General features: G+C 38.5%; 1 protein-coding gene across 2 annotated transcripts; it reads left to right on the top strand.

Annotated features, from left to right (window-relative positions):
* The first annotated feature begins 1,160 nt into the window (after positions 1-1,160).
* ano10b (anoctamin 10b) lies at positions 1,161-12,547 on the top strand. 2 transcript variants are annotated; one of them, XM_032586283.1, is made up of 16 exons: positions 1,161-1,281; positions 1,369-1,446; positions 2,586-2,866; positions 3,077-3,250; positions 4,484-4,621; positions 5,897-6,013; positions 6,133-6,249; positions 6,930-7,268; positions 7,347-7,529; positions 7,672-7,727; positions 7,821-7,895; positions 8,444-8,608; positions 8,691-8,882; positions 8,963-9,100; positions 9,178-9,294; positions 9,379-12,547. In XM_032586283.1, the coding sequence occupies exons 3-16, from the start codon at positions 2,593-2,595 to the stop codon at positions 9,400-9,402; spliced, it is 2,109 nt and encodes a 702-aa protein (XP_032442174.1). In that variant the 5' UTR covers positions 1,161-1,281; positions 1,369-1,446; positions 2,586-2,592; the 3' UTR covers positions 9,403-12,547. The 2 variants fall into 2 exon arrangements, with proteins under 2 accessions (XP_032442174.1, XP_032442183.1); XM_032586292.1 differs by having other exon boundaries at positions 1,169-1,285.
* Positions 12,548-14,533: the final 1,986 nt, after the last annotated feature.

Raw genomic sequence — 14,533 nt, forward strand, 5'->3', positions numbered from 1 at the left:
AGAACCGTAATTAAGTTTATCAGCAGGAAGCCAACAAACTGCATCCCCACCAGCGCAGAGCTTGCTCAGCCTCGGCAGCAAGTGGGTGTGAGCACAGTTGAGGCCAAACGCTTTGGACAAGAAATGTAGGAAAGAAGCCAACTCTATGAAAGTACAAAGATGAACTGCAGAAAACTGGTCCAAATGTAAGAGCACAGAAGTCCTGGACATATGGTCAGGAAAATCCAGACCTTTTACTCAAATGAGTACTTGTGGTCATTACTGGAAAAGATTGATCACCTCCAAACAAAGCTAAAACAAGAATAGACCACCTATCAGACAGGATTTGGTCCAGAAGTTAACAGCATTGACATATTCGAATGGCAGGCTGGTTTGAACAACCTGTGATATAAATGGGGGGGTTGATTAAAATTTTGCAATTTTAACCTTTTTTTAAAAATTATTTTTAACAAAAAAGGTACAATGAAAATTAAGAGAGTGCCAATTTGACAGTCTGCAGGAAGTCATCAGATTTCTTTGGGTCAAAAAATTAGCAAAAACATAAGCTCACTTCTATCATTTAGGTGCCCATCTATGTATTTCAATTACGTGTTTATTAATGTTCACCATTTTATCTATTACTTTCTTCCTCATTTAAAATTACTGCAAGGATTTATTATTAACATCATCATCATTCTCCTTAGTTAAAGCTGGTATTTTCGTTTCTTTAGATGGTCACATTCATCTCTAACACCACAGAGGTTCACTTGGTGAGCTGCTCCAAAATCTCAGAAACCATTAGAGCATCGCTAGGTGGCAGCACGGTGCTCCTGGTGCATCTGATGTTGTCATGGGGTGGAGGAGGGGTGCATCAACCTCCTCCTGGTTAGAAACTGAACTGGACAAACCCCCTAAACACACAACATATAACGTTACAGAAAAAATTACAACTTTTTGGATTTTCTCTTAAAAAGTTATAAAACAGGGGCTGCCTGCCGCCAGAGGTTGTGGACCGACTATGCTTCATTTCATAAACATCTTAAAGATTTTTTTATTTTTTTTATTTGTTTTTAATAATTTCAAAAATCTACTCATTGCAGATGTTATTTCAGCGAGTGCCAGCTGTGGGGCAGTAGGACCCTGAGCTACTACTGCAACTGTAAAACCGTCAACTGGCAGGAGGGAGGAGTCTGAAACAAAACCAAACAACCGTCCACACCCTGCAGAGCCAGAGAGGTTCCTCCACATTCCTGTCCAACAACACCACACTGAGAGAAAGCGAAGAGGAAGAACTGTCTGGAGGTGGGTAAGAGTCTGCAGACGGACTTCTCTCTGGTTTCTACTCAGACGGTGCTGTCTTCATGCCGCTTTCTGTTTATGTGCATTCAGACAGGAGTTTACGGAGGGCCTGACGTAGGACTGGAGAGCAGAACCACCTCATCATCATCATCATTAGCGCCCTACTAGGTATAGTATTTCCTGACTCATCCTCTTCCTCATCCCTAAATGCCTTCCTGAGTGTCAACAGAATCTGTTCAGGAGCACTTCAGCAACAGCAGGAAGTGTTTAACCGCTTTCACTTCACTCTGTGTGTCTTAAAGTCACGGCGCAGTCACAACACGAGTTTTTTCTGGATCCGGAGTTTCACTGGAAGACACGCAACTTCCTGGAGAATTCAATGCAGATCCGTATTTTATGTCTGCAACCACGACTGAAATACCAGCAAATGTAAAGTTGGCTCAGGGTGACATGCAAATCTATATGGCTCCCCATGTCGCTATAAAAGAGCACATGATGCAAATGAAAATTGGGACTGTTACATGACTATAGAAATATGTTATTGCTACAGCCTAAATTCTTATTGATGTCTATCAGAGGCTGGTAAAACCTTTAAACAATGTGGAGGACAAAACTGGTTTAAATACACCTATTAATGGTTGCAGACTGGTAATAACCCAGTAATGACAACTTGAGATTTTGCTGTTGAAGTAAAATTGTTTTCTGAGCAACTTTCTGTTGTTTTTAAACCAGAAAACGATACGAAATGTATTGTGGCCTTAGGTCTTTCCTTTTATTCGTCTATTAACATAACAAGCTGCACTGTGTTTCTGTTATGTCAGCTACTGTATATCAAGATTTGTATTGGTTTTACTAACATGCATACCCAAATGAATAATTTAAATTCCTCGACCTTAAAAGAAATTATGGAATCAGCTGATATAAATAGAAACTGTTAAAGCTTCCTCTTCTTCACCTGGATTGGTTAAGCGTAGAACAGGGTGGATTTTTCACTTTTTAAAACAATTATATATAATTTCAATTTCTCCCCCAGTAAAAAAAAAGCTAAGTGGTAAAAATACAATTCAGTTTTAATCTGTTTAAGTTCAAAGTTTTATTAGTTCTTGTGAAGATAATCACCAAATTGAAAGAAATGCTGATAAAAATTCTAATGTATTTGTTTAACATGTCTGAATTTGCTACCACTTCTGAAAATCTGTGCACATGAAGACCAAACAGACTGTGGAGATGTAGCTGCACAGATGTCTTCTTGGAGAGTAATAATGACAGGGGTATAAATGTTCACTTTGGTTGTGGTTTGCTTCCAGTCTCACCATGAGTAAGGCAGCTGATGATGAAGGTGTGCCTGGTGGCCGAGGTGAACCACCAGGCACCTCGGCTCAGCAGCTGGGTGGAGAGGCTGCGGGCGGGAAGCTGCCGAGCAAACTGAGCGCTTCCTCCTTTACGCCGGGCTGGACCAAAGTCAGCTGCCCCTGCTGTGCCTCAGAGCGGGTCGAGCCGCTGGTTCGGGTGAAGCTCGGACCGAAGGTCGTCCCCGAGACGAAACGCTGGCTCATCAAACTGATTGGCGCTCCTCAGAAGGATGGAGGTAAGATCTCAGTTTCCAGTGGCTCCCTGGAGCAAAGAATACATACAGCTGATTAAATGTTTATGAGCATCTCAGTGTTGCAGCAAATCAATTCCAGTTCCAGTAACAGGCTAGATTTAGTCTGCATCAGATTTCTCACAGGATTTAGCAAACAAGCCAAACAAACAAACTTGTTAACACTGGGTTCTTACTTTGAAACACTCGCTTCAGGTGCAGGGTTACTGGCTCACCCAGGCGAGGACGCCACTGGTAACATCATCATGTTGTCTGCGCCGCGCTGTACGTTACTGCGAGCCACGGAGGAGCTGGGCTTGTGCAAGATCTACCACAACAATGAAATGGAGGCCTTCGCTTACAACGACAGAGACAACTTTAGAGATTCAGGTAGATAAGACAAACATGTATCCTGATGGAACATGTAGAGTGTCTTATATTTAAGGTCAGGACTGAAATAAGTAATGGTGTTCATTAAGAAAAGAAAATGCATCATACTTTTATAGCAATCTTTAAAATTTTTTTGGTTTTTTCCCCTCCAAGAGGCCACTGTGTAGCACAACACAAACGAACCCCTAATGTTTTCAGTTGTCACATTTAATTGATTCGTTGCATAGGTCTTCTATTGTTGCCAGATGACAATAATTATATTTACAGTTTATTGTTACATATTTAATTGGAAGAATTGCATTCAGATAATGATCTGGTCCTCAACAGCACGTTTGCTTTATGCTACTCTTTGAGCAAAGTTAACGGTAAACCTCTACATCAAGTGTTAGGCCAGCTAACAGTTCTCTGGGAATTATATTGTTTTGGTACCAAACCTTTCTTTGAAACTGAAAAACTGTTATTTTTGTTGTTTTATTTTTAACAGACTAAGTAATTAGGACAAATTGTGTCTTTGCGACCCATTTAAAACAGAATTTGCAGAGTTTTGCCTCCTGAAAAATACTTAAATTCTTGGAATCGAATGTTTAACATAGTGAGTCATTATTTCATCATAAGGAAGCAGCAGCCATAACGCTGCTGCCAAGCAATTATCTCTGTGCATGTGCAGACATCATCAGGCCGCAACCTTGTGACAACTAGTCCACATTTGGAGGTGGCAGCAGTAACTGCATCTAGGTTTTGTATATCTATTTTATCTTACCCACAATGAGGTTTTGTGAGTCACCTGAGGTAATAAACCTGGCAGTAAACATCAAAAGCATTAAGAATAGCGCTGCTTTAGACATAGAAAACCAGCATATTCGTATGATGGTTCTACATAAGTTTGATGTTTCCAAACTCAACTTTCCAGAATTCAATTTGCTTAATCTCCATTTTAAAACATAAAAAACTGAAGTTCACCATGAATTTATGGCAAATATTTCTACAATAGAAAGGGTTTTATGTGAAGTCTGGGAAACTAACTGGAAAGAAGAACAAAGAAGAGAAGATTGAAAATACCTTAAGGATAAAGGGAATAAATGACAGAACAAGACATAAAAGGAAACAGAAAGAAATAAGAAACAAAGTGGGTAGAGTACAAAGCAGGGTTTCCCCCAGTGAATTATAAGCCTGGCAGGCCACCAGGCTTTACTTGTGCAGTCAGTAATGTTACACATGTAACATGTGTAACAGACAACATGGAGGTGTTTCTAACGTTGGCTGAGCGACAGTACATCATAAAGTACGAGCTGGACGGTATGAGGGCCCAGAAGGACTTGAAGATACCCGGCATGCCCGACAGCCGCACACTGCAGAAGCGAGACAACATCTGTGAGTAGCCTCATTGTGTTTCATATCAACACAGAGAAAGAAGACACTCACATGCTACTGAATCATTTCGTATTTCCTCCAATACAAAAGACAATCTACCAGTGTTAGCTTGGATTTAAGTCTCCAGAGATGAATAATGCTGGTTCTACAGCCTGTTGGTGCTCCAGAATTTAACACCCCAACCCTGTTTGTGGAAAATTGCTTTCTTTATAGCATGCTCTTGTGTTCTTCCTCTTTTCCCCTCCCAGACAACCCCCAAATAAACACCATTTATCCAATAAAACCACAATCCTTCTCCTGCCTATCTCCAAACCATCCATCAGGCCTGGTTTCTCAAAGAATCCAAGCTGAGCTGTGCATCTGGTCTACTCATTTCTAATCCTGTCAATTTCAATCAAAACTAACACCTTCTGTTATGTCATAATCTGAAAAAAATGTGAATCGGTTATAGCAGATCTTGCTACATACAATCGATCTATCATGTTCCTCCCTATATCCCTTTATTCCCCTCTCTTCTGCATTAAGCACTGCCTTAAATGTTTGCCCCCAGGTAGCAGGGATGAAAAGCTCGAGACCAGTCTTGAGCTGTTTTTTCTGCTCTTGGCCTTGCAGGGTGCGGTCTATGTCCTGGAAAAACCGGCCTTGAATCCACACCTAATATGACCAATCTTTATTACTCTTACTGTTTTTTTAAATTTATTTATCATACAACTATTATAAGCTGATAACTTCAGTTTAGAGATTGTGCATCAATGAGTGGCTGAATTGTTAGTATATTATAACAAGTACTAGATTAACACCAAAACGTAGTTTTGGTTGAGTAATTGTCCTGAAATATTAGTCGAACTCTAAGAATTTGGCCTCAGTCTTGGAAGAACCAGCATTGACTCCATGCTTGCCAGATGCCATAAACTCATCCTGCCTGGATACCTCTAATTGGTTCAGCTTCAACATTCCTCCCATCTGATGGATTCTGTCTTGTTTCTTATAGACATTGATTCCTCCTCTCCAGACTCTCCTCTGCTTGCTTCCTTCTCTCAGTAGAGATCAGAGTATTGTCTGCAAACAATAGAGTTCACTTCAACTTCCACCAGTCCATCACCAATGCTTACACAATATATTCTCACCACCATTTAGACATAGCCTGTTATTCCTACAACACCTCATCACTATCTCACCATCTTCAGATGCCATGCACCACCCTCAGATATTACTTTTCCTCCCCTGACCTTCCTATAAATGACCACAGATCATTTGGACTATGTGCTACTGCAGGGCAAAAGCTAGGACAAGCAGGTGTCATTGTAGACACATTTCCTCTCCACAACCCGGGCAAACTAAAGGATCTTAGTAAATCTTGGTACTCTGGGAATCAACTGGCTCAGCCACTGGGTATGTCAATATAAATTTACATTTAAAACAATCTTCTGCCTTCCAAAGGAGTACATGACTAGATTAGCTGACAAAACTGTAACACTAATGCAATACATGCCTTCTGTCCATTTTCCCAGATAAAGTTAACGAATATTTTGGTAGTTCTGTGGCCTTCTACTTCAGCTTCCTTGATTTCTACACCTGGTCTCTCCTTCCACCGGCAATACTGGGCCTGTTCATCGCATATTTCTCAAGTAGGTTTGACGACTTATATTGATGGCTTTATGGCTTCATTTAGTGAAATGGATTTCACTGAATGGATTTGATGTACCTACATTTCCTTAGTTACATCAAGTATCTAAATTTCCTTAGCTACTTGATATAATTTAATAAAGTGATGAATGCAAACGATCAAAATTGTGCTTATTTTGTAATATAGTGAGACATTTTTTCTTCCAAATTTTTAAAAATCAAAAATCCATACTTCTCCAGACCCAAATTTAGATTTCTTTTTTTTAGTCCTTACTTTCTATGTGACATGGCTATGTACAGTACAGACCAAAAGTTTGGACACACAGTTTGGACACGACTGTGTGTCCAAACTTTTGGTCTGTATTCAGTACAGACCAAAAGTTTGGACACACAGTTTGGACACGACTGTGTGTCCAAACTTTTGGTCTGTACTGTATATGGAACCTGCAAACAGCAGCACAAAGAATCAAGACATACAGTAGATGGACAGATAGATGTCAAAGAATTATTGATCAAGACACTTAATAAGATTACAAGAATATCTGGTGCCTAGCCTGTAATAAGATATCCAGAGTTAAACATTTTCCTCAGGATCATGATGATTGTCTTGTTTTGGATCTAGCAGAATCAAACACAGGATGTTCATTTACATAATGTATAAATATGTTCCTGCCCATTGCAGGAGAGGTTCAGCGGGAAATGCTGCAGTCAGTCTCTGGGTCTCAGCAGGAGGAAGTCCAGGATGAACCAGAGCCTCTCATCAGCGGTCACATGCTTCAGGCCGTGTTCAGCATGCTCTGGTCCACAGTTGTCATAGAGCTGTGGAAACGCCGCAGTTCCTCACTGTCGTACCAATGGGGCACACTGAACCTCGCAGAACGCTTTGCAGAGCCACGGCCAGGTTTCCACGGCGACCTCGGGGTCAACCCTGTGACCGGTCGTGTGGAGCCACTTTTCCCCGAATGGAAGAGGGACCTGCGTATGGCGCTGGTGTCTGTCCCGGTGGTGGGGCTGTTCCTAGGTACGTTACCCAACAACAACCAAAGTGTGAGTCAAATGCTTCAGGTGTCTGATATACGCGTTACATTTCATCCTGCAGGACTGGTGGTTCTGGGGATGATGTGTTTCTACTGGGCAGAGGCCCGGGTGCAGTGGCTGCACAAAGATTGGAACTCCATGATATCTCAGACTTTCCTCTACGTGCCTTCAGTCCTCCATATTCTTTACACAAATATGCTTGCCAACCTATACAGGACAGTTGCCAATTCTCTGACAGAATATGGTGAGATGCATGAAGAAAACATATCAGGGAGAAGAAATGTATTAATGCAAATATCTATCAACTTAGGAAGGAGGCATGTGTTAGAGATGGTCTATTATAATTTATTTTGTCTAAAAAACTCAAACTGTAATATTTTTCTTAGAGAATCACAGAGAGGAGTCTGCCTACGACAACCATCTGACAGGCAAAATCTTAGTGGTCAGTTCTCTCTCTCTTTTGCTTTCTGGATATTCGCCCATTTTTAGCTCCAACCAGTCTACACTAATATGACTCTTTCCTTTTGCTTTTCAGTTCACCTTCTTCAATAACTTTGCAGTGCTCTTCCATATTGCCTTCTTCAAGCAGGATGTGACGCTGCTTCGAAAGGTAACAAAGATGTTCAGTCCAGCACTAGAGGTTCTGTGTCCAAGAAAATATTTCCTATAGTGATAACAAAAACTTACATTCCAATTTTTGTTTGGATAGGGGACATGAATCTACTTTGCTTCTTCGCAATCAAATTTTTTTTCTTTGGGAGGAAAGAAGTTGCTTACTCAGTGTGCAATCAGTAGATCAACACCATAAATCAAAATCTGCCATTTGTTTTTCTTTTACTTTCCCCATCAATTAAATAAGAAAAATAATTTTATGCATCAGATATAATGCTTGTTTGAGTCTGTTATCTTAGGACATTTGTTTTCCTAATAGGAATCTGATTTTTTTTTCTTTTAATTTAAATAAAAAATATATATGATTTAGAGATTTTTCTTTGTTTATTTAATGGAATCATTAATTTATTGCTAATTCATCCCTAACGTTCTAAAAAGATTTTTACTTTTTGTAAGTTGCAGGATTTTGATTACAAACGAGCTAATTCATGAGTGACTACAAGATATACAATCAGATTTTCACACGCTGTTTCAATCTGTTTAAAGCGTTTAGCTTCTTTGCTGATCATCTCTCAGCTGGTGAACCAGGTAACAGAGGTGGTCATACCTTTCCTTGTGGACCGATTCATTAGCGCCCCCCACAGGACAGAGAGCGAAGATGACCCAGAAGAGGACAAATTTCGGAACCAAGGCACCCTACCTACTTTTCCGGTGAGTGCTCCGAATCACATTAAACATCTCACAACAAAGCTTTGATTCAAAGCAACCTGCCAATCTGCTTTTTCAATCACAGGGACTGTTTGCAGAATACATTGAGCTGCTGGTGCAGTTTGGGTATTTGAGTCTTTTCTCCTGTGTGTTTCCTTTGACTGCTGTCCTGCTGCTCCTCAACAACCTAACAGAAATCAGATCGGACGCTTACAAAATTTGCAAACTCTTCCGCAAACCCTTTTGTCCTCCTGTGGCCAGTATGGGTGTGTGGAAGGTCAGCTGCAGTATACAACCATATTAAAACCCCCAAAAATATTTGTAGACCTCTGCTTATATCAGAGTCTTCCATTTTAGGTTGCCTTTGAGGTCTTGAGTTTTGTATCAGTGGTGTCCAACGCTTGGCTGCTGCTGCTGTCTCCACGCCTGCAGAAGATGAGTCAGGAGGCCGGGATGAGCAGCAGCAACCTTCTGATGGGGGCTGTTATGGTGGAGGTAAGAGCGAAGGTGGGATCCCAAATAATCCCTTCGTTGATGTCTGCTGGTGTAATTTCATCTCTGTGTATTTGCAGCATGTCCTGATATTAGTAAAGGTGATCATGGCAGCCCTGATACCAGATGAGCCTGACTGGATCCGGAAAAAGAGGGAGCATATTGAATACACATCCATGCAAGCCCTCAGACAGCAGGTTAGCTACCGTACTTTTAACTGACTTTGTCACATACTTGCTTCATTTCTCAGCTTTCTGAAGTATTTTGCTTATATTTTCCAGAAGCTGAACGTTCAACAGTCCTAATTTTGTTTCAAGATTGAAGTAGTGCTCAATGCCTCTGGAGGTAAAACCAAAGAGGACAACAGAACTCAAGAGTGTCCTGTATCGCCCCACAGCTGTGACTTTGCTCCAAGTGTTCTTGTTGACTTTACAACTTCACATAGTGCTTTTGCTATTTAAGCACGTAACATTTTATGCATAATGCAAGTGCAATTAACAAAAGCAGCTAAAAGTGTTTTTATTCTTAAAAATGCAGCAAATGGATTGCCATGACTGCATTCACTGCATAGGAGTCTTATGAGAGACTTTACTAAGGATACAAATTATACAGTTAATATTTAAAAAAGGGACACAGTATTTGAAGTTACTCATTGTGCCAAAAACAGGCAGAATATTTGCCTCATTGCTGCCACCTGGTGACAATAGGCAGTTAGTGTCCAGGATTTATATCAAGAGGACAATATCATTAAAAAGAAAGAGTGAGCTGACTTTAAAGCTACTTTTAGCAATATCTGATGTACATTGTCTTTACCCTGGTATTTAATAATAATAATAATAATAATAATAATAATAAAGTTACCAGGGATTCCTCTAGTTATGCTGTAATAACTCTTGGTGCATCTCAATGCAATACATGCTCAGAAACATTATGACCACAAAAATTCCATCTCTCGTAAACGTAACAATAACAAGACCTACCATATGAAATTGTAATTTTGCAGTACTAATATCTGAGTGACCTAAATACTGTTCATGCCACTTCTCACACACTAAACCACTTAATTTTAATGTCCAAAAAACACTTGAAGGTTAAGGGATTATTTTTATTCTGATTCTCATCGGACAAGAAGAGTTGCATTATTGTGCCTAGATACAACCTCTAAATTGCACATCCAAGAATCTGACTTTCAAATAATATCTTAAGAGGGTTTTAAGTACTGTCGTAGCTCTCCACACTTTTAGGAGGTATTTTTTCCTGGAAACTTAGCTGCTAGCTGCTTTTCTATTTAAACGCAGGTACAATAACTTGAATAAAACAACAGATACATGTGTTAAATAAATAAAAGCATTTTAAAATAGTTATCCACATTTTTAAGCAATTTATTGAACTAGATTAAAAAAATATTCTACTCGACTTTATCCATCAAAAGTATTCGCCAGCAAGTTAAGCAATGCCAAAGAGAAGTTGATCGGTATGCTCTGCAACTAAGTTTCTCTGCAGGTTACCAGTCAGATCTTCAGATGCTTAAATTATTTCATGATTGATTGTACCACAGAAAACAAAAAATTAAAAACAAATTCTACAATATTTGTACGTGATTTTTACTAAATGAATTCAAAAGGTGAATTCATGCTTTGAAAATTAACATTTGTTTGCATTTGTTAAGTTGCTGATAAATAACTATTCCTATCTACTGAATTGAAACCCTTGGTTGTAACAATTGATAGTTTGTATTCAATTATTTAGACCTAGCTATTAAGTTTAAGGGTTTAGACATTGTGTAACAACATGGAAATTTCCAAGCCTCTCAAAAGAAAGGCAAAAATGCTTTAACAGTACAGTTTTAAAACTGGAACACTAATTTATTTTTAAAAAATTAATACGTAAACGATGTAGGATAGGATGAAATTTGTATTGAAATTTACTGTATTCCCATTAGCTGTTTTTAAGTCTTATTGTTAGAAAAAAATACTACTATCTTGAATTCATATCTAGTGGGAAAAGGTTTTCTTTGCCATCTGCTGCAAAACTAAAATACCACAAACAGCTTTTTTCCCCAAATTTGCTTGGCATTCAACTGCTTGGGACAATACACTTGAAGGTCGATTAATAAAAGGTATAAACTGGGCAGGTACACAGGCTTCTGAAAAAAATGTTGAGTACCTTAAAATATATCAAATACATAAATTAAGCCACAAACACACATCTCACAGAACAAAACCCATACTGCTAATATATGACAGGGTTTACTTACAGAGTATTGTCCGTGGGCTTTATGGTCGCTTCCAAGGAGTGAATACTCTTCCTTCCCAAAGTCGAAACACTAAGTTACAAATTTGTCAAATTTCCGGCGCCATGTTGGCTTATGCTAGCGAACAGCTAGCTTATCCCAACGGCAAGCTAACAGCTAGTTGTTTTTTTTAACTGCACTTTATAGCATACTAAAATATAAATAAATAAGAGTTTAATTTGTTACATTTTCATATACTCCGCTGTTTACTTGACGTAAACGATAGAATCAAGCATCGGATGCCACAACACTGAAGTTAGCTTAAGTTTGTTGCACCGTTTTCATGGACTACAGAAAAACTACGGAAGGAGATTGGGCTCAGTGAAAAAAAGGGCCAAATTCAGGCTTTTTTTTCCCTCAGAATTTTGACATTAAAGTCATTTCTATAATTTATCAGCGTAATTAAGTTATCATTTATTACTGCGCTAAGAAAAGAAAAGACAAACTAAAACGTAAAGTCAAATTTTTATTTTTTTGCTTAGTAATTTTCAATTATGGTTAAGTGTTTTCTTAAATATCATTCATGAAAACATTTGTATTCTATGTTTCAGGTGTCAATAGGAAATTAATGCTACGGGAAGAGACCAAAGATATGCAGTGATATTGTTTTTAATATTTTGTTTTATTTTTTTATTTGTTTGTTTATTTTTTGTTTGTGCATCAATTTTGCAGTTTTATGGCCCCAACTGCATTAACTTAAAAGTCAAATAATGCATGTTGTTATCACGATGATACGTGTTCACCGATGATGGGTTTATTTTGGTATACTTAAAGTGCAGTTTTAAAACCGACAGTGAAAGTCGGTTTTTGTATATTTGTTCAATTTTGACTTATTGTATTTAAGTGTTAGTAGTCTTTTTAGCCACCAGGGGTCGCCACACACTGACCTTGATGGTGCTCCAGCTTGTAACATGCAATCCTGGTGGTTGCAGGTCTGAAGAGATCCTTTCAACCTGCTGCAGCTGTAGATTTGCAGACTTAACACAAAATATGGATGTGTGTGTATTTGCGTGTGTGTGTGTGGATGTGTGCGCGCGTGTGTGTATACTGGGTGCGCGGTGGAGGGATGTGTAGATGAAGACAATCTGATTTGAGGGTCAGGTTTTAAAAGATGGTAGTGTTTGCTGGTTGTAATAATAAAGTCACTTAAAAATGTGTTTATAGTGGCGTGTTTGTCTTTAAAGAATTAAAGTTACTAATTGTAATTTAAACCCTATTCTTTTTAAAGGTGTAGCTGAAGTTTTTGTTCTATTAATTTCTCTACTTACGTTTACTCAGCAGCCAGACATTCTTGTAATCTTTGAAATAGTTCTCAGAAGGTGAAATATGCGTTAAAATTTTTTTTTCGTTGGAGTGTGGCTGTTTCTTAAAGTGTAATTCTTAAATTGTAATTATAGTGTAATTGTTTTTTAGAATTTAAGGTAGGATAAGTAATATTCTGGAGAAACACAGCTTCAATAGAATTAATCCTTAATGTCCTGGATGTGAAATATCATGCAGCAGAGTGCTTTTAGCCAGATAAAAAAAACGAATATTTTTTGAGAACAAAATTTTTATGCGAGTTCATTAGAAATAAAACTCTCTTCATGCATCCATTCTGTTGCTTTAATCCATTTTAATAAATAAATAGAGAAAAATAGGTTCACAATCCAGGTTAAAATACAGGTCAGCAGACATTAAGAGAGACAGGACACAGGAACAAATAATTTCATCCCTCGTTTGCACGGGTTTGAAGCTTTCATGGCTGATGAGATATGAGTCATAATAGGATTTTCACGTGACGGGTGCTCTGTCTTTAGGCTGGGAGCGAACAATCACATGTCAGTGACAGTCACTGGATGCTGTTCGCTGAGCAGATTCTGCTTCTCTTCATAACAGTGGAAAAATATAGCACAAACAGGGCAGTTATATGGTAAAATAATACTACACAAAGGGACTCTTCAGCTACACAGTAAAAAGTCATTGTGTGATGGCCTGAATCTACACGAGTCCCCAGATACTGCTTGCAGAAAGCTACCGGCTACAGTGTTCATACTGTGTGCAATTCATCATTCAGTGGGTTATTATTAACAGTTAAGCAAAAACAATAGCTGTTCTGTCAGACCCAAGACACCTGGAGGTATATTGTGATAAATATCTGTAGCAACATGCAAAGTCCCACACATCTGTTCAGATAATTAATATCGTTGTCTTGTTATAAAATCATACCCTTAAGAAAAGGAAAGTTATGGAAGTATTTTCAAAACACAAAACACAAAGACCTGCATCCCTGTTATTAATACACAACAAGCTATTAAGTTAATAAGACTGTGGACATAAGAGAGCAGCAGATCACATGTCTCCCCGAGTCTCAGGCGTGTAATATACAGTGTCATATCATAACAGTCTTTATCATATGAGCTTATGTTAAGAGCTTTGAAACCGGAGTGACAACATGTGCAGCAGAAAAGTGAAACACTGGACAGCCGATAAATCACACCATCTTGAAGTCAAACCAACCCTGCAATTGGTTTTCCTTAATGGTTTGTTTTAAACCACACACACACCAAATAATTCATTCTAGTTAATCCAATTAATCTTGAAGAACAATTCTGCCATTTTACATGTTTTTTTTCCCATGTATTTGGGTGTAAAATACATATCTCCCATCCAAGTCTAAAGGATCTCCACTGGAGATTAAAGCAAAAGCTTCTATCGAATATGTTGTTCTACAGAGAACCCAAAACTGGAGGGACAAAGCAGTCCTGGCACAAGAAAGCAAGAAACCTTTTTAATATCTACAGCTTCCCATGTCACCCCATAACAAAGGATGCGGTTCATGTCAGACGTGGTTTCTAAATTGTTTTAAATCTAACCTCAAGTGTAAGAAAGCCTCCCATTGAGACACAGATTAAAACTGTCTCAATATTTATTACACAAGGACAAGGTAAAATCAGTAAAGCGGTGTGTGAAAAAATAAGTGGTAACACTTTATTTGACGGGTTGTGAATAAGACTGTGATGACGCTGTCAGAAACATGACATAACACCCGTCATGAACATGAGTAAGTCTTCATGAATATTTATGACTGATATCATAAAGTGTTATGACAACTTTAAACTTATTAAACTTTAGCTTTAATAACTTAAAGCTACACAATTTTT

This window comes from Xiphophorus hellerii, chromosome 2, assembly GCF_003331165.1.
Source record: "Xiphophorus hellerii strain 12219 chromosome 2, Xiphophorus_hellerii-4.1, whole genome shotgun sequence".
NCBI classification, from domain to species: domain Eukaryota; kingdom Metazoa; phylum Chordata; class Actinopteri; order Cyprinodontiformes; family Poeciliidae; genus Xiphophorus; species Xiphophorus hellerii.

Coding starts and splice junctions, on each gene's coding strand:
- ano10b (XM_032586283.1), top strand. CDS start 2,593: ATGAGTAAGGCAGCTGATGATGAAGGTGTGCCTGGTGGCCGAGGTGAA. Junction 4,622..5,896: donor GCAGAAGCGAGACAACATCT/GTGAGTAGCCTC, acceptor GTGCTACTGCAG/GGCAAAAGCTAGGACAAGCA. Junction 7,269..7,346: donor GGTGGTGGGGCTGTTCCTAG/GTACGTTACCCA, acceptor TTCATCCTGCAG/GACTGGTGGTTCTGGGGATG.